Source organism: Rhinichthys klamathensis, unplaced genomic scaffold, assembly GCF_029890125.1.
Source record: "Rhinichthys klamathensis goyatoka isolate OS25496 unplaced genomic scaffold, OSU_Roscu_1.1 h1tg000366l_1, whole genome shotgun sequence".
Lineage (NCBI taxonomy): Eukaryota > Metazoa > Chordata > Actinopteri > Cypriniformes > Leuciscidae > Rhinichthys > Rhinichthys klamathensis.
Window position 1 is genome coordinate 1,032,501 of NW_026606875.1, and position 24,524 is coordinate 1,057,024.

At 42.3% G+C, this 24,524-nt stretch overlaps 1 protein-coding gene across 2 annotated transcripts in view; it reads right to left on the bottom strand.

Annotated features, from left to right (window-relative positions):
• Positions 1–24,524, bottom strand: part of lmnl3 (lamin L3) — a 32,437-nt gene that overhangs the window by 7,258 nt on the left and 655 nt on the right. Inside the window, exons 2-10 of one of the 2 annotated variants that reach the window (XM_056233306.1) lie at positions 24,121–24,519; positions 20,690–20,846; positions 18,203–18,328; positions 13,829–13,999; positions 11,052–11,177; positions 7,911–8,131; positions 4,264–4,486; positions 1,022–1,129; positions 748–870 (exon numbers count right to left, since the gene is read on the bottom strand). In XM_056233306.1, the coding sequence (XP_056089281.1) occupies positions 748–870; positions 1,022–1,129; positions 4,264–4,486; positions 7,911–8,131; positions 11,052–11,177; positions 13,829–13,999; positions 18,203–18,328; positions 20,690–20,846; positions 24,121–24,500 (1,635 nt within the window). In that variant the 5' untranslated portion in view covers positions 24,501–24,519. The remainder of the gene's footprint in view (positions 1–747; positions 871–1,021; positions 1,130–4,263; positions 4,487–7,910; positions 8,132–11,051; positions 11,178–13,828; positions 14,000–18,202; positions 18,329–20,689; positions 20,847–24,120; positions 24,520–24,524) is intronic. The other variant, XM_056233305.1, reaches the window with a different exon arrangement.

Sequence of the window (24,524 nt, forward strand, 5' to 3'; positions counted from 1 at the left end):
AAACTGTAAAGGGTCTGTTTATATTTCTGTACACTCACAATAAAAACAAAACATTGCGCTTTGTTAAATAAATGGCGTCCTGGTTTCCTCTCCGTGAAGTTAGCGGAGCTCGTCACAGGAATCGATGTGAACTCGGCGTTCGGACACTAGCTAGCGCTTGCGTGCCTCTGAACTCTTGCTTTGGGATCGTCTGGGGACACTTTACATTAGTTTACTACCTTAGCTAATATGAACTAAGAATGAACAATACTTCTACAGAATTTATCTTAGTTAATATTAAATTTCAACTTTTACTAATACGTTATTAAAATCAAAGGTTGTATTAGTTAACATTAGTTAATGCACTGTGAACTAACATGACCAGCTGGATTTACTTAGTATTTTTGTCTTGTTTTCAGTCCAAATATCAAACATTTAAAAAGAAAAATAATGTTGTTTCTTTTTCTCACCCCATTGGCAGATAATTTTGCTTGCTTTAAGCATCAACTCACTTAATTTTGATTAATTCCCCCGGAAAACGGGACATAATATCTTATGTCATTTTACTCATCTAGTAAATGCATCTTGATTTAAGAAATGTTTAAATCAAGTAATAAAGCATTTCTGCAGTAGGTGTGTGTGTGTGTGTGTTGAACCGTGACGGTTACAGTGCCGTTACACCTCTACTGGCCAACATATATTGGTTTATCCCAATAAATCTCCATGAGTGTAACATTCCCTGATACTCTCGGGCCGAGTGTGTCTCACCTCGTTCTGTGTGTTCATCAGCGCGACTCGGACGTCCCCGAACGGGCCCCACGACTCATGAGCCCTCAGGAGCAAATCCCCCGCAGGGGCCGTCTGATCCAGCCCAGCACCGGCAGCCCAGATCTACACACACACACACAGGGTCAGAGAGAGAAACCCTCAGCTCACACTCAGTGTTTACCATGAGCATCTGTCCAGCGTTCAGCACACACACACACACACACACACACACACACACACACACACACACACACACACACACACACGTGTTTACCGTGAGCATCTGTCCAGCGTTCAGCACACACGGCGAGGGGATCTGGAAGACGATGTCCTCCGTTTCTGCTTCACTCTTCCTCAACACCCAGCCTCCCAGAGCCTGATCCTGAAACACAAGCACACACACTGATCACACACACACACTGATCACACACACACTGATCCTCAACACCCAGCCTCCCAGAGCCTGATCCTGAAACACAAGCACACACACTGATCACACACACACTGATCACACACACACACTGATCACACACACACACTGATCACACACACACACTGATCACACACACACACACACATCACACACACACACACTGATCACACACACACACTGATCACACACACACACTGATCACACACACACACTGATCACACACACACACTGATCACACACACACTGATCACACACACTGATCACACACACTGATCACACACACTGATCACACACACACTGATCACACACACTGATCCTCAACACCCAGCCTCCCAGAGCCTGATCCTGAAACACAAGCACACACTGATCACACACACACTGATCACACACACACTGATCACACACACACTGATCACACACACACTGATCCTCAACACCCAGCCTCCCAGAGCCTGATCCTGAAACACAAGCACACACTGATCACACACACACTGATCACACACACACTGATCACACACACACTGATCCTCAACACCCAACCTCCCAGAGCCTGATCCTGAAACACAAGCACACACTGATCACACACACACTGATCACACACACACTGATCACACACACACTGATCCTCAACACCCAGCCTCCCAGAGCCTGATCCTGAAACACAAGCACACACTGATCACACACACACTGATCACACACACACTGATCACACACACACTGATCACACACACACACTGATCACACACACACACTGATCACACACACACACTGATCACACACACACACTGATCACACACACACACTGATCACACACACACACTGATCACACACACACACTGATCACACACACACTGATCACACACACACTGATCACACACACACTGATCACACACACACACTGATCACACACACACACTGATCACACACACACACACACTGATCACACACACACTGATCACACACACACTGATCACACACACACTGATCCTCAACACCCAGCCTCCCAGGGCCTGATCCTGAAACACAAGCACACACTGATCACACACACACTGATCACACACACACTGATCCTCAACACCCAGCCTCCCAGAGCCTGATCCTGAAACACAAGCACACACTGATCACACACACACAGATCACACACACACACACTGATCACACACACACACTGATCACACACACACACTGATCACACACACACACTGATCACACACACACACTGATCACACACACACACTGATCACACACACACACTGATCACACACACACTGATCACACACACACTGATCACACACACACACTGATCACACACACACACTGATCACACACACACACACACTGATCACACACACACTGATCACACACACACTGATCACACACACACTGATCCTCAACACCCAGCCTCCCAGGGCCTGATCCTGAAACACAAGCACACACTGATCACACACACACTGATCACACACACACTGATCACACACACACTGATCACACACACACTGATCCTCAACACCCAGCCTCCCAGAGCCTGATCCTGAAACACAAGCACACACTGATCACACACACACAGATCACACACACACACACTGATCACACACACACACTGATCACACACACACACTGATCACACACACACACTGATCACACACACTGATCACACACACTGATCACACACACTGATCACACACACTGATCACACACACTGATCACACACACTGATCACACACACTGATCACACACACTGATCACACACACACTGATCCTCAACACCCAGCCTCCCAGAGCCTGATCCTGAAACACAAGCACACACACTGATCACACACACACTGATCACACACACACACTGATCACACACACACACACACTGATCACACACACACTGATCACACACACACTGATCACACACTGATCACACACACACTGATCACACACACACTGATCACACACACACACACTGATCACACACACTGATCCTCAACACCCAGCCTCCCAGAGCCTGATCCTGAAACACAAGCACACACACTGATCACACACACACTGATCACACACACACACACACACACTGATCACACACACACACACACTGATCACACACACACTGATCACACACACACTGATCACACACTGATCACACACACACTGATCACACACACACTGATCACACACACACTGATCCTCAACACACAGCCTCCCAGGGCCTGATCCTGAAACACAAGCACACACACTGATCACACACACACTGATCACACACACACTGATCCTCAACACCCAGCCTCCCAGAGCCTGATCCTGAAACACAAGCACACACACTGATCACACACACACTGATCACACACACACACACACACACACACACACACTGATCACACACACACTGATCACACACACACTGATCACACACTGATCACACACACACTGATCACACACACACTGATCACACACACACTGATCCTCAACACACAGCCTCCCAGGGCCTGATCCTGAAACACAAGCACACACACTGATCACACACACACTGATCACACACACACTGATCCTCAACACACAGCCTCCCAGGGCCTGATCCTGAAACACAAGCACACACACTGATCCTCAACACCCAGCCTCCCAGAGCCTGATCCTGAAGCACACACACACACACACACACACACACACACACACACACACACACACACACACACACACACACACACACACACACACACACACACACACACACACACACACACACACACACACACACACACACACACACACACACACACACACACACACACACACACACACACACACACACACACACACACACACACACACACACACACACACACACACACACACACACACACACACACACACACACACACACACACACACACACACACACACACACACACACACACACACACACACACACACACACACACACACACACACACACACACTCCCAGGGCCTGGTCCTGAAACACAAGCACACACACAAAAAAAAAAATCTACCTAAAATAAATAAATAATGGAAAATATAAAGCTAAACAAAGTGAGTGTATGAACCACTGAAGTGACCGTGATGTAATGGGTCTGAGCACCTGGTCGGAGGTGTTCCTGAGCTTGACGAAGCGTCCCTGCGGGTCGATCTCGTCGATACACACACTCCCGCGGGACGAGGAGCGCTGGGACAGCTTGTAGCCGGGCGAGAGGCCTGAACTCGAGCCCTCGTGCTTGCGCTTCCTCCCCCAGCTCTTGCGCACCGGCTGAGCTCGGGTCCGAGAGACGGCCGGCGGCTGGATGGGGCTCGGAGACAGGTTCAGCCTGAGGAACCAACAAAACCAGTGACTCTGGGCCTCAGAACCAGTCTCGAGTCGCAATAGCCAACAACACACTGCATGGCGCAAAATTAGTGATTTTTCTTTTATGCCAATGTTCCATGAAGATATTTTGTACATTTCCTACCATAAAAAAAAAAAAAAGAAGCTTTTCTTACTCAGTATTTTTGTCTTGTTTCCAGTCCAAATAACAAACATTTCTTAAATCAAGATGCATTTACTAGAGGAGTAAAATGGCATAAGATATCATGTCCTGTTTTCCAGGGGGAATAAATAAAAATTAAGTGAGTTGATGCTTAAAACAAGCAAAATTATCTGCCAATGGGGTGAGAAAAATAATCTTAATTCAAACAGAAACATTATATTTCTCAGATAATTTTGCTTTGTGGAAGCAATTTAATATGTTCGATATGTATGCATTAAAAATATTTATTTATGGTAATTAGATTACTGTAGTGTCGATACATATCCTTATGAATATATGTACGTGCATGTCCTTGTATATGAGCTGACAGAAGTTATTGTGTGACTAAGTGTATGACCGAGACAGAAGGCCTCCATTCTGAGATATAATATGATAGACAAATCTAAACAATGTGTTATGGCTAAGACATATCTTCATTTTTGCAAGGGAATAAATAATTTTTAAAGACAATTGATCATGTTTGTCTCTTATTCAGTGATGTAAAATTGTCACCACAGCTTGTTTTCCGCAAAAACTCTTAATTTTAATTTATTTCCGGACATATCTTTACTCATCTAGTAAATGCATCTTGATTTGTTCATATTTGGACTGTAAACGAGACAAAAATACTGAGTAAGTAAAGCAACTTTAAAGGCGACTTATGAGAATAAAAGAATAGTTATAATGCGCAAACAGCAGGAACTCTGTATATTCGAGCACGTCAAAAAATCTATTCCGGTTTGAAGCTTGTGACACATAAACGCGCACATCAACCCGATCACATGTTCAGCGCTCATGTAAACACGACGTTTAGATTCATCAATGGGAATGAATTCAGTCCGACTGAAACTAAAGTTGTGCCAGTGTGGCTCTCATGAAAACAATAGTGAAGACCACTCTACTAAAGGGAGATATATCCAGCTGCAGACCCGCAGCACCACCAGTTTCAGAACCGGAAGTGAGGGAGGGCCGGAATTATTGACAATGAGGAAAGCATGGTTATTTTTGCAAGTATTTAAAAAAATATTTAAAATTGTTGCATCTTTTAAATATTTAGGGTATGTTTTTATACACAGTCTAACTGGTATGTGACAAATAAACTTTGAATTTGAACTTATCGTGGCAATTGATTTTGATTATGCGCGAGGGAGAGAGAGCAAGACAGCACTCGTGTTGTTTGAAGACGTGAGAGTGCGCGCGCGCGGCCGGGGCTCTCTCTCTCTCTGCTCGTAACGCATTCTATTCTATTCTATTCTATTCTACATCACTCGCCGATCAAAAAAGGCTTTGGCGGGACAAATTTGCTTTGGCGGCCGCCAAAAAGCGGACGATCTGACGGGTTTTAGAAGATTAAATACAACCTGAAACGACCGGCCTCTATTTACCCAGACCTGCAGCCACACCAGGCGTGTATTTGGGACTCGGCTATTATTTGAAGTTTTACGGTAGCCTACATTTTTATTGTTTCTTTTAAAACAATGCCGAATTTTCTCTCTCTTTTTTAGATTTTTGACATTTTTTTACATAAAGAAAAATGCATGCTGCACATGTTCTTGTGAAATAAAGTATATTTTATATAAAACGCCCATAAGTTTCAAGCATTATTTTTCACCATCATGATCAGGAAGTATCTCTCATAATACAATGAAACGGATAACGATATACAATTATATTACACAAAATCAATGTTTTAAAATGCTTATTGTACTGTACCTTAATGTATCATTAACATACGTATAAAGTATGACGTTTCGTGTGTAAGAAAAGCATGCCGTTTCGTGTCAAGGCAAATTACGCTCCAAAACGTTAGGTGGCGTTACTCGGTTTAGAACATAAGCTCCGCCCCTCACTTCCGGTTCTGACGCTGGGGTTCTGAAACTGGTGGTGCAGCGGGTCTGCAGCTGGATACTATTGACTAAAGGATAATAAATAAAAGTAGAATGTACATTTCCAGAAGAAAATATGAGTGGTGCTTGCAGTGGCAAAACTCGCCACTTGGTTGCTAGAGTGTGGTACATGCAGTGTTGTGCTTGAACGTGTTCATTGAACTCGTTCATATTTTGAGCGAACGTGAACTGAACGTACTGTATTACTGCAGTGCCTGACGAACGTTACTGTGAACTCGTTCATTCTGGCGTCTGTGAACGCGCGCTCTCTCAGTTTGACTTTGTTCAATAGGGTGCCAGATTTCTATAGAGCCTTCCAGGCGAAAACCCAGCTAAAACACACATAAACAGGCCTTAATATGTAGTGAAAAAAACACCCAATCTGGCAACACCAGCCACCAGTGTCGCACCGCCGCCGCCGCATGCGTCATCACGACAAGAAGCAGCATGAGCTCGACAAAGCAGCGAGGAGGCGTCGCGTCGTATGATCAGTTTTAAGACAAGGTCTGCGAGGATGGGAGAAATCTTACATTTCTGTGCAAACTTTGCCCGCCGATAAAATAATTGCTGTCTGTGGTTGCATATGGGCTGTGATGGCAATCATAAAAAAATAAAAAAATAAAAAAAAAGCTCGCAGCAACATAGAAAAAAAAGAACTATAAACTTAGTTCATTTTTTGGAACCGTGAACTTAGTTCAAAATTGTGAAGTATGAACTAGTTCATTTTAAAATTTGTGAACTGAATTTTGAACTAGTTCATGTAGAAAGTGAACTTTCCCAACACTGGGTACATGATTGCATATTAGCCAACAAACATGTCTGTACGATGTTCTGGTGCTAAGATATGGCTTATTCATGTTGTTCAGGTGGTTGCTAGGGCGTTGCTAGGGTGTTCTGGGTGGTTGCTATGGTGTTGCTGCAGCTAGACAGTTGCTAGGGTATTCTGGTTGGTTGCTATGGTGTTATGGGCATTTGCTTGGTAGTTGCCAAGGCATTCTGGGTGGTTACTAGGGCGTTTTTAGGAGGTTGCTAGGGTGTTCTGAGTGGTTGCTTTGGTGAAGTTTTTGCTGAAAACAAGCAAAATTATCTGCCAATGGGGTCAGAAAAATATTGTTTCTGTTTGAATTAAGATTATTTTTCTCAGCCCATTGGCAGATAATTTTGCTTTTTTTAAGCATCAACTCACTTAGTTTTGATTAATTCCCCCAGAAAACAGGACATAATATCTGATGTCATTTTACTCATCTAGTAAATGCATCTTGATTTAAGAACTGTTTGATATTTGGACTGTAAGACAAAAACCCTGAGTAAGAGAAGCATGTTTAGCCGGCACAGCTCACCGCTTCTCCTCGCCCTCCAGCATCTTGCGGTACGCGTTGATCTCCATGTCCAGCAGGAGCTTGACGTCGAGCAGGTTCTGGTACTCCTCCAGTCGCTCCTGCATCTGCTGCCTCAGATCCGCCATCTCCTGCTCCTTCTGGGAGAGCCGGTGCTGGTGGCACTGTCTCTCGCGGTCCAGCATCTGCTCCAGCTCCTGCACACGAGCCTCCAGCGCAGAGTTCTGGTCCACACACACACACACACACACACACACACAGTCAGCTTTCTTTAGCTTTCACACACAGTCTTTCTTTTCTTTAGCCTGATGACAGGGATAAGGCGCAGAGATCACATCACCCCGGTACTGTCATCTCTCCACTGGCTGCCTGTCATTTTTAGAATCCATTGTAAGATCTTATTGTTTGTTTTTAAATCTCTAAATGGGTTGGCTCCATCATATTTATCCGACATGTTGACTCTGCACACGCCAGTCAGAGCACTTAGGTCCACTGACTAGCTGCTTTTAAACTGTCCAAGGTCCAGACTGAAAACCAGAGGGGACAGAGCATTTTGTGTTGCAGGTCCAAAGCTCTGGAACGCTCTTCCTTTCAATATTAGAGCAGCTACCTCTATGGAGAGTTTTAAATCACTTTTAAAAACTCATCTTTTTACACTTGCTTTTTAATACAAGCTGAGTTGTGTAATCTTTTTTTCGTGTCGCTTTTATTATGTTGTATTGTATGGTTATTTTATGTTGTTTCTCTGTATCTGTACAGCACTTTGGGGCAGCAGTGTCTGTTTGTAAACGTGCTATATAAATAAACTTGACCTTGACCTAGTGTTGCTGTTTGAGCATGAAGCGGCTCTTCAAAGTCCCTCCAGCGGTAAATCAGTCGCAATTTTGGCGCAGGCTTTGAAAACAGACTTTTATGATGAACAGATGCACTTTTATGATGGATAGATGCACTTTTATGATGGATAGATGCACTTTTATGATGGATAGATGCACTTTTATGATGGACAGATGCACTTTTATGATGGACAGATGCACTTTTATGATGGACAGATGCACTTTTATGATGGACAGATGCACTTTTATGATGGATAGATGCACTTTTATGATGGACAGATGCACTTTTATGATGGACAGATGCACTTTTATGATGGACAGATGCACTTTTATGATGGATAGATGCACTTTTATGATGGACGGATGCACTTTTATGATGGATAGATGCACTTTTATGATGGATAGATGCACTTTTATGATGGACGGATGCACTTTTATGATGGACGGATGCACTTTTATGATGGACAGATGCACTTATGAGGGACAGATGCACTTATGAGGGACAGATGCACTTATGAGGGAAAGATGCACTTTTATGATGGATAGATGCACTTTTATGAGGGACAGATGCACTTTTATGATGGATAGATGCACTTTTATGATGGATAGATGCACTTTTATGATGGACGGATGCACTTTTATGAGGGATAGATGCACTTTTATGAGGGACAGATGCACTTTTATGATGGATAGATGCACTTTTATGATGGACGGATGCACTTTTATGATGGACGGATGCACTTTTATGAGGGATAGATGCACTTTTATGATGGATGGATGCACTTTTATGATGGATATGATGGACAGATGCACTTATGAGGGACAGATGCACTTATGAGGGATAGATGCACTTATGAGGGATAGATGCACTTATGATGGACAGATGCACTTTTATGATGGACAGATGCACTTATGAGGGACAGATGCACTTATGAGGGACAGATGCACTTATGAGGGACAGATGCACTTATGAGGGATAGATGCACTTTTATGATGGATAGATGCACTTTTATGAGGGATAGATGCACTTTTATGATGGACAGATGCACTTTTATGAGGGATAGATGCACTTTTATGATGGACAGATGCACTTTTATGAGGGATAGATGCACTTTTATGATGGACGGATGCACTTTTATGATGGACGGATGCACTTTTATGATGGATAGATGCACTTATGAGGGACAGATGCACTTATGAGGGACAGATGCACTTATGAGGGATAGATGCACTTATGAGGGATAGATGCACTTATGAGGGATAGATGCACTTATGAGGGATAGATGCACTTTTATGATGGATAGATGCACTTTTATGATGGACAGATGCACTTTTATGAGGGATAGATGCACTTTTATGATGGACAGATGCACTTTTATGAGGGATAGATGCACTTTTATGAGGGATAGATGCACTTTTATGATGGACAGATGCACTTTTATGATGGACGGATGCACTTTTATGAGGGACGGATGCACTTTTATGAGGGACGGATGCACTTTTATGATGGACGGATGCACTTTTATGAGGGATAGATGCACTTATGAGGGACAGATGCACTTATGAGGGACAGATGCACTTATGAGGGACAGATGCACTTATGAGGGACAGATGCACTTATGAGGGATAGATGAGGGATAGATGCACTTTTATCATGGATAAATGCACTTATGAGGGATAGATGCACTTATGAGGGATAGATGCACTTATGAGGGACAGATGCACTTATGAGGGATAGATGAGGGATAGATGCACTTTTATGAGGGATAGATGCACTTTTATGAGGGATAGATGCACTTTTATGAGGGATAGATGCACTTTTATGAGGGATAGATGCACTTTTATGAGGGATAGATGCACTTTTATGATGGACAGATGCACTTTTATGATGGACAGATGCACTTTTATGTTGGACAGATGCACTTTTATGATGGACAGATGCACTTTTATGAGGGATAGATGCACTTTTATGATGGATGGATGCACTTTTATCATGATAAATGCACTTTTATGATGGACAGATGCACTTTTATCATGATGGATAAAACAGAAACAGCCATTCACTGCCATTATAAAGCTTGGAAGAGCCAGGAGATTTTTTAATATAACTCTTGATATTATTCTTTCAGACGAATACAATCGTACACACCAAGGACGGCTTCAGGGCGAGTAAATCATGGGCTAATTTTCATTTTTGGGAGAACTATCCCTTTAAGTATTCTTTTTTTTTTTTTTTTTTATATCGTACTAACCCCAAACTTTAGTGTAGATGATGGGCAAGATTAGGCAGCAAACCCTTCCACATCTCTACCTTTTTGTGCAGGTTGTTGATTTGCAGCGACTGAGACTCCAAACGCATTTTAGTTCCCGCCAGTTCTTCTCTCGTTGAAGAAGCGAAGTCGCTGTTTTTCACCGCCGTCTGCTTGGCGTTCTCCAACTGCAAGAGATAAACCCATAACACCCATTACTGCAAACCAACGAGAACAGAGAGAATGGTTTGCTCTCTGACACAGGATTGCTGAGGTACCATGAAAGACAGATGCGATGAAGTCAAGCGTTTCGTGTGTGTCCAGGTTACCGTCTCTTGCCTTCGCTCAAACCCCTGAACTACACTTCTCCTGCAGACTTCACTTCTCACTGCTGTAAAATCCTCACGCTGATTTACTGTCTTAAATGCATGAAAACACACTGATTTTTGTGCATTGCTGCATTAATAAAGCAATAGTGGACACAAGTGTAAACCGGCTTCATCTACGGTCGGGTTTCTCGGTTTACAGTATCGTAACTGAACACTACCAAGTTACATTTGAAGCCTTGGGGAGATTTGTGTCTCGTCTATTCTGCCAAGGAAGGATGAAAAGCCTGTTTTTAACTCAGACTTCATGTCTAGCTCTTGCGGTCTCTTCTACAGTTTCATTGGCTGTTGCTCAAAGCTGCTTTCTTGCTCGTCATATACTGTATAATGTCCACAGCTGAAGAAATATATTGAAATATATACTTGTATATAAAGAACATAAATGAATAAATATGAAAAAATAATTTATAAACTGCATAAATAAAATTGTGTGTGTGTATGTATGCATATATAATACACACACACACACACACACACACAGAAAACCATTTAAAATGTATGTAATATTTCTAAATAAAACATGAATAAATTTATATACACACACACACACAAACTATTTATAATTCTAGTATTTTTTTATAAAATAAATATATGAATAAAGTAATAAATATCTATATAAAAAAGAAAATAAATATATATATATATATATACACTCACCGGCCACTTTATTAGGTACACCTGTCCAACTGCTCGTTAACACTTAATTTCTAAGCAGCCAATCACATGGCGGCAACTCAGTGCATTTAGGCATGTAGACATGGTCAAGACAATCTCCTGCAGTTCAAACCGAGCATCAGTATGGGGAAGAAAGGTGATTTGAGTGACTTTGAACGTGGCATGATTGTTGGTGCCAGAAGGGCTGGTCTGAGTATTTCAGAAACTGCTAATCTACTGGGATTTTCACGCACAACCATCTCTAGGGTTTACAGAGAATGGTCCGAAAAAGAAAAAACATCCAGTGAGCGGCAGTTCTGTGGGCGGAAATGCCTTGTTGATGCCAGAGGTCAGAGGAGAATGGCCAGACTGGTTCGAGCTGATAGAAGGCCAACAGTGACTGAAATAACCACTCGTTACAACCGAGGTATGCAGCAAAGCATTTGTGAAGCCACAACACGCACAACCTTGAGGCGGATGGGCTACAACAGCAGAAGACTCCACCGGGTACCACTCATCTCCACTACAAATAGGAAAAAGAGGCTACAATTAGCAAGAGCTCACCAAAATTGAACAGTTGAAGACTGGAAAAATGTTGCCTGGTCTGATGAGTCTCGATTTCTGTTGAGACATTCAGATGTTAGAGTCAGAACTTGGCGTAAACAGAATGAGAACATGGAACCATCTTGCCTTGTTACCACTGTGCAGGCTAGTGGTGGTGGTGTAATGGTGTGGGGGATGTTTTCCTGGCACACTTTAGGCCCCTTAGTGCCAATTGGGCATCGTTTAAATGCCACGGCCTACCTGAGCATTGTTTCTGACCATGTCCATCCCTTTATGGCCACCATGTACCCATCCTCTGATGGCTACTTCCACCATGTCACAAAGCTCTAATCATTTCAAATTGGTTTCTTGAACATGACAATGAGTTCACTGTACTAAAATGGCCTCCACAGTCACCAGATCTCAACCCAATAGAGCATCTTTGGGATGTGGTGGAACGGGAGATTCGCATCATGGATGTGCAGCCGACAAATCTGCGGCAACTGTGTGATGCCATCATGTCAATATGGACCAAACTCCCTGAGGAATGCTTCCAGCACCTTGTTGAATCTATGCCACGAAGAATTGAGGCAGTTCTGAAGGCAAAAGGGGGTCCAACCCGTTACTAGCATGGGGTACCTAATAAAGTGGCCGGTGAGTGTATATATTTTAATAAATACATTAATTGTACTCATTGATAATTATTATAATTATTACTTTCATATAAGAAATATTAATAAATAAAATATATTATATATATAACAATTTGTCATGTAGTATTTATATATAAAATATATGAATAAGATAATATTATATATATAATTTTTAAATATATTTACATACATGCAAAGTGAGATATTTCAAGCCTTTATTTGTTATAATGTTGATGATTATGGCTTACAGCTTATGAAAACCCTTCATATATGTAAGCCATAATCATCACAATTATAACAAATAAAGGCTTGAAATATCTCACTTTGCATGTAATGAGTCTATATAATATATTAGTTTCACCTTTTAAGTCGAATTACTGAAATAAATGAACTTTTGCACGATATTATAGTTTTTTGAGTTTCACCTGTACATATAAAACACAATATTTATAAATAATTGATATGAGTAAAATAAGGAATATTAATAAATAAAATATATGAATGAAACACACACACAAGTTTTGCATGACCATTATCTAAATAAGTAAAATAGCTCAACAACACCACCACCACATCATCTGTGCAGAAGCGTGTGTGTTTCACCTTGGCGACGAAGGTCTTCTCCAGCTCCTCTCTGTACTGCTGGATTTGGGCTTCGTGTTCTTCCCGGAGCTGCTTCATGGCTTCAGCTAATTTACCTTCAAACTCCTTCTGTCTGCCGGTGTCGAGCTCCATCAGCCGGCTCTCGTGACGACTGCGCATCTCACACACCTCCTACACACACACACACACACACACACACACAGTCTGTGGGGTGATCAACATTACAACCAACCTGGGGTGTGTTTCCCGTACAGCGGTGTAACCAGAGTTGTGTGTCACTCATTACAAATAACTTGTTACGTAATCAGATTACTTTTTCAAGTAACTAGTAAAGTAACGCGTTACTTTTAAATTTACAACAAAATATCTGAGTTACTTTTTCAAATAAGTGATCCAAGTTACTTTATTTTCCCCATTTATTGACTGACTCTGACTCTCCTGTCCTAATGTTAGACAAATTGAAGTGCAGAGGCATTGGGTCTCATTCATGAAACACGAGCAGAACGAATTTTTGTGTAAATCGTGTGTAAAGTGGTTCTGGCGTAAATGTTCGGATTCATTAAAATGTTCGTATTTTCCAAATGTTAGTTGGTACACAAGAAATCTACACCTGCTTACAGCCACGCGTAAATAGTGAGTTTAACACCCGAACGTTTTGCTCATTAATAACTAAGGCTGCATTTTAATTCACCTTAATCGGGTACATATTTGCACAGCATTTTGAAAAAATATTATATATAGTAATTACATACGGTTTTTCTTATTATGAGAGCCAGTAACAGCATCTGCGATGGTGGTCGTCCTCCAGTTTGAATACTATTTTTCCGAAGTGAACTAATTCGTTTTTTGCTCTCAAGCTTAATGTCGAACCATTTTCTTCTCACTTCTGGGACTGTTCGATTAACAGATGAAACTCCATTAACTGCATCTGTAATATGCTGCCAAGCTTCCTTTTTTTAGGACCCGATACGCCACTATGTACGCTTGAAAATAAAATGTGGCGTTTTGAATGAACTTCTGATAATAAAACTTCACTTTCTGCATCTGAATTTTTTTTTCATTCGCATTCATGTCATAATATGATGCCCATATATAGTTGTCAGTCGGATTTAATGGGCGGGATTTATGGTAATTGAGAATGAACGTGCACGCGCATCCCATTTACGACTGATTGGAATTCATTTACACACACACACACACACATTTCACTATCACATCTGACGTTTACGAAGTATTTGTGAACCAGGAGAAGAGTTTTCGGAAAGGTCTCTTTACGCGCAAATCACTCGGATATTTACGAATGTTTCATGAATGAGACCCAATTGTGTGTGTGTGTGTGTGTGTGTGTGTGTGTGTGTGTGTGTGTGTGTGTGTGTGTAAACATGATGGTTATTGTAGTTCTAGACTAAATGTGAACATGCATTTACTCATCTCACTTGCACAAAAAAAAAAAAGATTACATATTCCTCAAAATGAATAAAATCAGTGAACTAAACTAACTTAAATATGTTAAATAGAAAATACATTTTTATGCATTTAATCTCACTTTATTGACCGATGTACTTGCTTCTGGCCTTCGATGATTCAGTTAAACAATAGATAGATTTAAAAATCGATTTTTTTGGTTTAATTGGTAATCTAAGTGCTAAACTTTCTTCTCCTGCATCCAGAACAGCAGAACTTTTTTGTGTTTAAAAAAAACAAGCCCAGCCCAGGTGAAAAAAAAAGTAGGGCTGTCAGTTAAACGCGTTATTAACGGCGTTAACGCTAACCCATTTTAACGGCGTTAATTTTTTTATCGCGCGATTAACGGTCTTTTTGGCCAAGCAAACTTTGTTGTTTTTTTCACATGCTTTTGCAACGGGACGCGGCGCGGCGCTGTGAAACCCATTCATTTCAATGGCTTGCGCCGCGCGAGGACGTTTTGTTGCTTCGTCGACCAAAGCGCAAGCGGATCTAGCTAGACCGGAAACAAAATAACAGGGTGCACACACTTGTTTGGGCTTGCGAGCCGTTTTGAGTGGATGACGAGCGCGAGACGCCGAAATGGATGCCAATAAGATTCTGAATGGAAAGTTTACTTTTAAAAAGTTGCCAAATGGTTCCATTGACGAGACCAAAGTGATCTGTGTGTTTTGTCGTTGTGAACTGAGCTATCATCATCGCAGCACGTCCACTCTGAAATAAAACTTTATGGCCAAGCACACACACACACACACACAGCTGATGCGAATCCTCCGCCCCCTCGTCAATATCAGGACCTCGTCAGTATTTCTTTCACCCTTTTATTGATGGACAGTGTTACATTGTGTGAGAGATTATTTGCTCCAAGTGAGAATGTTAGTGTGAAATTGAACACAGTGTATGCCAATGTTGTTTTCAATAAAAAAACATTTGCACAAAGCAAGCCGATCCACTTTTCCATGTTGATAAGAGCATTAAAATGAGAAAAAAATAATGGGACAAAAAGAAATCAAGAGACATTTAGAATAGATAAAAATGTGCGATTAATCGCGAGTTAACGATGACATTAATGCGATTAATCGCGATTAAATATTTTAATCGTTTGACAGCACAAAAAAAAAAAGTAACGCAAAAGTAACGTAACGCATTACTTTCCTAAAAAAGTAACGCAATATTGTAATGCACAACTCGCTGCTTCACTAGCGTAGTAGAAATCAACTCGCTAGTTTCCCGAAACCGTATTGGTCGTTTAACCACGCTGGTTAATGAGGTCACGCAGATGTCGGAGTAATAACTACTGTTAATGAATCTGTTTGAGATCTAATTAACGCTAGATGTTTCGCTATAAATTACAGACATGCATCTGAGGACTAACTCATTTTTCTCAGTTATTTCGCTTTATTTCCAGATTCACTCATCGGCTCGTTCTTACACACAAGAGCTCGTTCACACATGCGCAGTCTTCAAAAACGACGCTTTAAATCACATGACAAACTAAAAGACGTAAATGACATTTGTATGTATTCTAAATAAAAGACACAGGTTGTACTGAATGTCAGCTTGCTTATTTGGCTCAATATAAGGAGTTATTCAGTCCTGCTTCTAACCGCAGCTCGAGATCTGTCGCTCACACACACACCTCTGCGATGCTATTTGCGAATGTTCGTTGGAACGATGGTTTCGGGAAACACCGACTCGTTGAACTGCTGATAACGACGGAACTTGCGACTTGGCTAACGAAGCTTTTGAGAAACGCACCTCTGAATAGTAACTAACACCAAATACATACAAAAAAACGACTTGGTTTCAGTCAGTCAATAAAATCAATCAATAGGCGCGTTTCCATTACAGATTTGCGCAAAACTTTTGCGATTTTTTCTAAATGTCAATAAAAAACGGTTGCGAAATGACGGCGTTTCCATTAACCGATGTTATGCGACTACAACGTCATTTGATAAGTCATTCCAGAAATCATGGCGACGGATGTTGGTAGGTTTACTTATATCGCACATTATTGTTAATCGAAGGAAACGAAGGCGTAAATCCAAGCATTAATGCCAAGGAAAGACCGTTATACTGTGAGCGGCTCGTCTGAGGCGTTTCTCCCTCATTTCTGCTTCAAGATCTTGATTGTCGCATTTCTTTGAGGTTTAGAATCCAGTATTCCTGTAATTCGTTTGTCTTTTATGAGTTTAATGAAGAACTCCGTCTTGTCCAAACATACCGCATCATCTACGTCAGGTGACCTGTGAACTGATCCATTAGTTTTGCGAAATATTCCTTTTTCGAACTGCCTGAAAAACCTTTGCGAAATTGACACGTTTCCATAGCCTGGGTTTCCCCATAATGCCTTTGCGCAGCGCGGTTTTATTCAGGCTGCTAGGCATTCTGGATACCATGGACCAGATTTACGCCTCAGCGAGGGGACCAATCACAGAACGGGGAGGGAGCAGCAAGACGATGACGCCGTTAAAAAGCAGTTTGTTTATACCTATGGATCCAACATGGCAGCAGACGCGAAGTTACCTTTCGATGCAGCCGTGAATATTGTTCTAAGTAGTTTAGAACGCAAATAAATCTCAGACCCATCGTCTTCTTCCTCGTCTAATTCCTTTCGCTCTACATACGTCATCTGGTATAATTGAAACGATTGGCTATGAGCTACGTACAGGCGCATTTGATAGACATTCGTAGCACCCAATAAACGGCTCTGGGCATTCGAAACCACGCCTCAAATACGAGAGAATGAACGTGTGGTTCCCAGACCACGTCTCAATCTCAATGAAACGAGGTCTGACGTTAGCCAGGCTAGCGTTTCCATTGAGCGTATTTTCAATATGCGCAATTTGAAGGGTAATGGAAACGCGGCTGATGAATGAAACATCAGTGTTTTGGACAACACAACAGAACCTGTTCGCTGAGATGCCTCTGGAAGTCCAGCTGCTCCTGCAGGGTTTGGATCTGGTTCTCAGCATCAACTCGACGCAGCATCTCAGAGTTCAACTGGGTCTTGGCGTTCTGCAGCGCCGCTTCCAGCTGTAGGGCAGAAGAAACGTTTAAACTGACACGGAGTTAAAGGTGTAGTAAGCGATTTCACTGTGGATATTTGAAATCAACCAAAACAAACACGCCCCTCCTTTTATTGCCCCGCCCCCAAAATCCACAAACACGCAATGCAAGACTGGATAGAGTCTCTTTATAAAAGCGTAAGCGAAGCAAAATAATGATAGTATTCCTCTGCGCTTTCTCTTTTGTAATGTCTCTCAGCCATTTCTCCTTCTACAGTCTTTCAAATCTCCCTCTTGCTCACTCTCTCTCCTCCCCCATCATGAGTGGGCACGCCCCCTTCTGCTGATTGGCTCACTCTCTCTCCTCCCCCATCATGAGTGGACACACCCCCTACTACTGATTGCTCTCATAATCATGAGTGGACACGCCCCGTTCTGCTGATAGGCTCACTCTCTCCTCCACATCATGAGTGGACACGCCCCCTACTGCTGATTGGCTCACTCTCTCCTCCCCATCATGAGTGGACACACCCTCTACAGCTGATTGGCTAACTCTCTCATCTCCATCATGAGTGGACACGCCCCCTACTGCTGATTGGCTACCTCGCTCCTCCATAACGAGTGGACACGCCCCCTTACTGCTGATTGGCTGCTCGGTCCAATCCACTTTCAACAGCGTTTCTGCACATTGAAGATTACTAACAACTCAAAAAGTTGTTCAGGACTTCTACAACCATTGGTTTTTATTAGGGCTGGGTATCGATTCAGATATTCAAATTCGATTCGATTTCGATTCTCGATTTAACTATAATGAATATAGATGTAATACAAATCTCAGTCTAAATATCAATTATCATTTTTTAGACAATTTTTTATTACATTGATCTCACCTAAATGTTTGTTTTTACAATGGGGTAATTTTTTTGTTAAGAGTTTATGCAACACATGGAAGCTTGATTTCAATCTTTGAATTAAACTGAAAAAAGTAGCACAAATAAATACAATAGAATAGGCCTAAAGACACAAATAAAGAGACATAAAAAGAAAAGTTTTTGGGTAGGTCAGAAATACTACAGAAACTGAATAAAGTAATCCAATGTTAAATAACACTGGATAGTCTTTTAGTCCTGACTGAGTTAAATACATAGGCTATTAATTCTGATTCCTTACAATTAATGCTATATTATGTTGTTTTGACAACAAAATTAATGACAGACACATATGGCTGCGTTCACTTTAAGAACTAGTGCACGGATCCATTACTGTTTCATTATACTGTCTGTCACACGCGTTTTATGCTTATTTAAAGGAACACTTCGACTTTTTGGGACTTTAGCTTATTCAACGTTTCCCCCAGAGTTAGATAAGTCCACACACTTTTTAAACGTTTAAATACTGGGAACTATTTTCTCAAAGGCGAAGCACTGCTACTTGGGCGGAGTGATAACCGCAGCACCTGAGACGCGCTCTCTGCTCCTCACCACAGCTCGTCTCAGGTGCTGCGGTTATCACTCCGCCCAAGTAGCAGTGCTTCGCCTTCAGAGAATATAGTTCCCAGTATTTAAACGTTTAAAAAGTGGCTGTGTCTCATATTACCTTGTTATTTGTACAGTCTGTGACTATACAAATCACAACATGTAAATAGGAAAATGTTGGCGTTATTTTGTCACTTATTGGGATTAGTGTGCTAGCTGTAGCCATTTACATCCAGTCTTTGTGCTAAGCTAGGCTAGCGGTGGGTGCGTCAGATAGAGTTACAGCACGCACAGAGATGAAAAAGGTATGTATGGATTTATCTAACTCTGGGGGAAACGTTGAATAAGCTAAAGTCCCAAAAAGTCGAAGTGTTCCTTTAAATATTGAGAGATTGAAATCAAGCTTCCATGTGTTGCATAAACTCTTAACAAAAAAATTACCCCATTGTAAAAACAAACATTTAGGTGAGATCAATGTAATAAAAAATTGTCTAAAAAATTATAATTGATATTGAATGTTTAAACTGGTAAAACTTAAAGACGTGAAAATGATAAACGTTAGTAAAGATGCAATGCTGGCCCGATTGTGCAAGTGAATCATGTCCCGACTCCTAAACACGAGTGTGTATCGACGCCTGCAGCGCTTGAGCTTGCCTCGTGCAGAGAGAGAAGACGCAGCACCGCGAGCGCTGAATATGGAAAAAATCGATTCGTGGCCGTTGAGAATCAATTTTGAATCGTCCACATTTTAAAAAACGATTAATCGAAAAATCGATTTTTTTGCCCAGCCCTAGTTTTTATCAGTCAATATTTAACCACGTAAATGCTGATATGATGTGCATGATGAAGTTAGTTACGGCTAGTACAAATACCTTCAGTCTTTCCCGTTAGTTTCATGCATGTTTTGTACTCACATTAGCCACCTGAGTCCGGAGATTGGAGATGTCATTCTCCAGTCTGCGATTGGTGGCCAGTATATTTGCATAATCCGCTTCTTTAGAGTTCAGTGCGGCTTCAAGATTCCTCCAGTGTCCGACAGCCGTGTTCAGTTCACACTCTTTCTTATTATTCCTGAGACAAAGAGAACAAACTTTAGATCAGATTATTAAAGTGTTAGCATTGACACCAAAAAGCAACTGCACATTTTATACATTATATACAGGGGTATATAAAAATATAGCAGGTAAAAATCAACTGTGGCGGGAAATGCGAGTCACCATGATATATTAAAGGGGTGGTTGATTATGATTTTACTTTTTTAACTTTAGTTAGTGTGTAATGTTGCTGTTTGAGCATAAACAACATCTGCAAAGTCACGACGCTCAAAGTTCAAAGCAAAGGGAGAGATTTGCTTTTACAGAAATCGCTTCTTAAGGACTACAACAAACGGCTGGTAGGAACTACACGAGCTTCCTCCCGGGTTAGTGACATCACAAACCCTAGAATTTACATAAGCCCCGCCCCCTGAACACGATTTATAGATTATCAAGACAGAATATGCTAATCAATGACTAGAAGATAACTACACATAAGCTACATAAATTCATCAACTAACCGTTCAGAAACGTCCTGTTGCTTCTACATGTCGTCACTTCCATCATTGACATTATCTGACTCCGGTTTGAACATAAAAGGCTAAAAGTTTTTGAAATTTTCAGTGCATGTGTGTGAGGTAAAATGACATGAGCTCTAGAAGCTCCGCCCACTGTGCTGAGAGCAGCAGCTCATTTGCATTTAAAGGGACACACACAAAAACGGTGCGTTTTTGCTCACCCTCAAAAAGCGACAACTTTAACATGCTATATACAAATATCTGTGTGGTATTTCGAGCTAAAACTTCTATTTTCCAACATCCTACAGTGTTTTGTCCTAAAAAACGTGTTTGGTGATGAGGATGAAAGAGGAAGGGAGGAGATGCTGGATGACAGGGTTTTGTCTGAATAAGAAATTAATGTATGAAATACAAATTTTATTTTGACGTAGTTAATCTGGGTCATTTCTTTTCTTTTTTGGCTAGTAGAAGTTCTGAATGGCCGGTAACTTGAAAATTTAGTAGCCGGCAGGTGAAAACCTTAATTTCAAACCCTGATTATATACCCCCCCCCCCAAAAAAATGTTTTGATAAGCGCGTCTGTTTATTTATATCTTGCTTAAGACATCAGTCATGATTCATTTTATCAGTGCCCCCCAATATTAAACAACAGACAACCAATTAGTAAAGGAGTGTGAAGGTCAGTAAAAATAATAATAATTTAAGATTCTTCCATGATTTCACTATTTCTTAATCAAGAATTTATTTCTTACCAGTTGAAATTCCAATTTCACATATCAGAAATACAATTCTCACTAGTAAAAACCTTTTTTGGGGGGGTTTATATTGCTACATTGTATCAATAATTACATTGTTACTAGTAAAAATGCAAATTCCTAATATCAATAATTCAATAGTTGTCTATTCTTGATATAAAGAATTGATACTAGAAAAATGTCTCATTTTTGATATCGGAAAATGTATTTCTGATATCAATATAATTTCAGATATCTAAAATGGCTTTCTTACAAGTAACAATCACATTCATGATACCAGAAATTAACATTGTCACTAGTGAAAATAGAATTCTTGATATCAATAATGAACATTGTTACTAGTAGCAATTCAAGAATAGACATTTGCACTAGAAACTTTGAATTCTTGATATCAAAAATAAAGGTTTTTACTAACAAGAATTGTATTTCTGAGCACCTGACAGTGTGTGTGTGTGTGTGTGTGTGTGAGAGTGTGTGAGTGTGTGATGGTCCTCCTGTGTGTGTGTGTGTGTGTGTGTGTGTGTGTGTGTGTGAGTGTGTGATGGTCCTCCTGTGTGTGTGTGTGTTGGTCCTCCTGTGTGTGTGTGTGTGTGTGTGTGTGTGTGAGTGTGTGATGGTCCTCCTGTGTGTGTGTGTGTGTGTGTGAGAGTGTGTGAGTGTGTGATGGTCCTCCTGTGTGTGTGTGTTGGTCCTCCTGTGTGTGTGTGTGTGTGTGTGTGAGTGTGTGATGGTCCTCCTGTGTCTGTGTGTGTGTGTGTGAGAGTGTGTGAGTGTGTGATGGTCCTCCTGTGTGTGTGTGTGTGTGTGTGTGAGTGTGTGATGGTCCTCCTGTGTGTGTGTGTTGGTCCTCCTGTGTGTGTGTGTGTGTGTGTGTGTGAGTGTGTGATGGTCCTCCTGTGTGTGTGTGTGTGTGTGAGTGTGTGATGGTCCTCCTGTGTGTGTGTGTGTGAGTGTGTGATGGTCCTCCTGTGTGTGTGTGTGTGTGAGTGTGTGATGGTCCTCCTGTGTGTGTGTGTGTGTGTGTGTGTGTGTGTGTGTGTGTGAGTGTGTGATGTTCCTCCTGTGTGTGTGTGTGTGTGTGTGTGTGTGCACCTGGCAGTGAATGTGTGATGGTCCTCCTGTGTGTGTGTGTGTGTGTGTGTGTACCTGGCAGTGAGTGTGTGATGGTCCTCCTGTGTGTGTGTGTGTGTGTGTGTGCACACCTGGCAGTGAGTGTGTGATGGTCCTCCTGTGTGTGTGTGTGTGTGTGTGCGCACCTGGCAGTGAGTGTGTGATGGTCCTCCTGTGTGTGTGTGTGTGTGTGTGTGTGTGTGTGTGTGTGTGTGTACCTGGCAGTGAGTGTGTGATGGTCCTCCTGTGTGTGTGTGTGTGTGTGTGTGTGTGTGTGTGTGTGTGTGTGTGTGTGTGATGGTCCTCCTGTGTGTGTGTGTGTGTGTGTGTGTGTGTGCACACCTGGCAGTGAGTGTGTGATGGTCCTCCTGTGTGTGTGTGTGTGTGTGTGTGCGCACCTGGCAGTGAGTGTGTGATGTTCCTCCTGTGTGTGTGTGTGTGCACCTGGCAGTGAATGTGTGATGGTCCTCCTGTGTGTGTGTGTGTGTGCGCACCTGGTAGTGAGTGTGTGATGGTCCTCCTGTGTGTGTGTGTGTACCTGGCAGTGAGTGTGTGATGGTCCTCCTGTGTGTGTGTGTGTGTGTGTGTGCACACCTGGCAGTGAGTGTGTGATGGTCCTCCTGTGTGTGTGTGTGTGTGTGTGCACCTGGCAGTGAGTGTGTGATGGTCCTCCTGTGTGTGTCTGTGTGTGTGTGTGTGTGTGTGCACCTGGCAGTGAGTGTGTGATGGTCCTCCTGTGTGTGTGTGTGTGTGTGTGTGTGTGCGCGCACCTGGCAGTGAGTGTGTGATGGTCCTCCTGTGTGTGTGTGTGTGTGCGCGCACCTGGCAGTGAGTGTGTGATGGTCCTCCTGTGTGTGTGTGTGTGTGTGTGTGTGTGTGTGTGTGTGTGTGTGTGAGAGAGAGAGAGAGAGAGAGAGAGAGACAGCACCTGGCAGTGAGTGTGTGATGGTCCTCCTGTAACTGGGTGAACTCGATCTGAAGTCTCGCGCGCTCGTTCGCGATGACATCAAGACTCTTGCGCGCGTCCGAGAGCTCGGTCTCGTACAGGCGGCGCACGTTCCCGACCTCCCTGCGCGAGCTCTCCTCCTTCTCCTCCAGCAGGATCTGCATGGATGACTTGTCATTCTCCAGTTGTCGGGCCCGCTCGATGTAATTCGCGAGTCGGTCGTTCAAATGCCGCAAATCCTCTTTCTCCTGCAGGCGCGTGATGCGCGTCGGGCTCACGGTGGACGGGGACGCGCCCGCGCCGCTCCGCCTGGACGTGCTCACTGTGGACGCGCGGCTCTCCATCGGGCTTGAGGTGATCATAATATCTGACGCACTTTCTCTAAA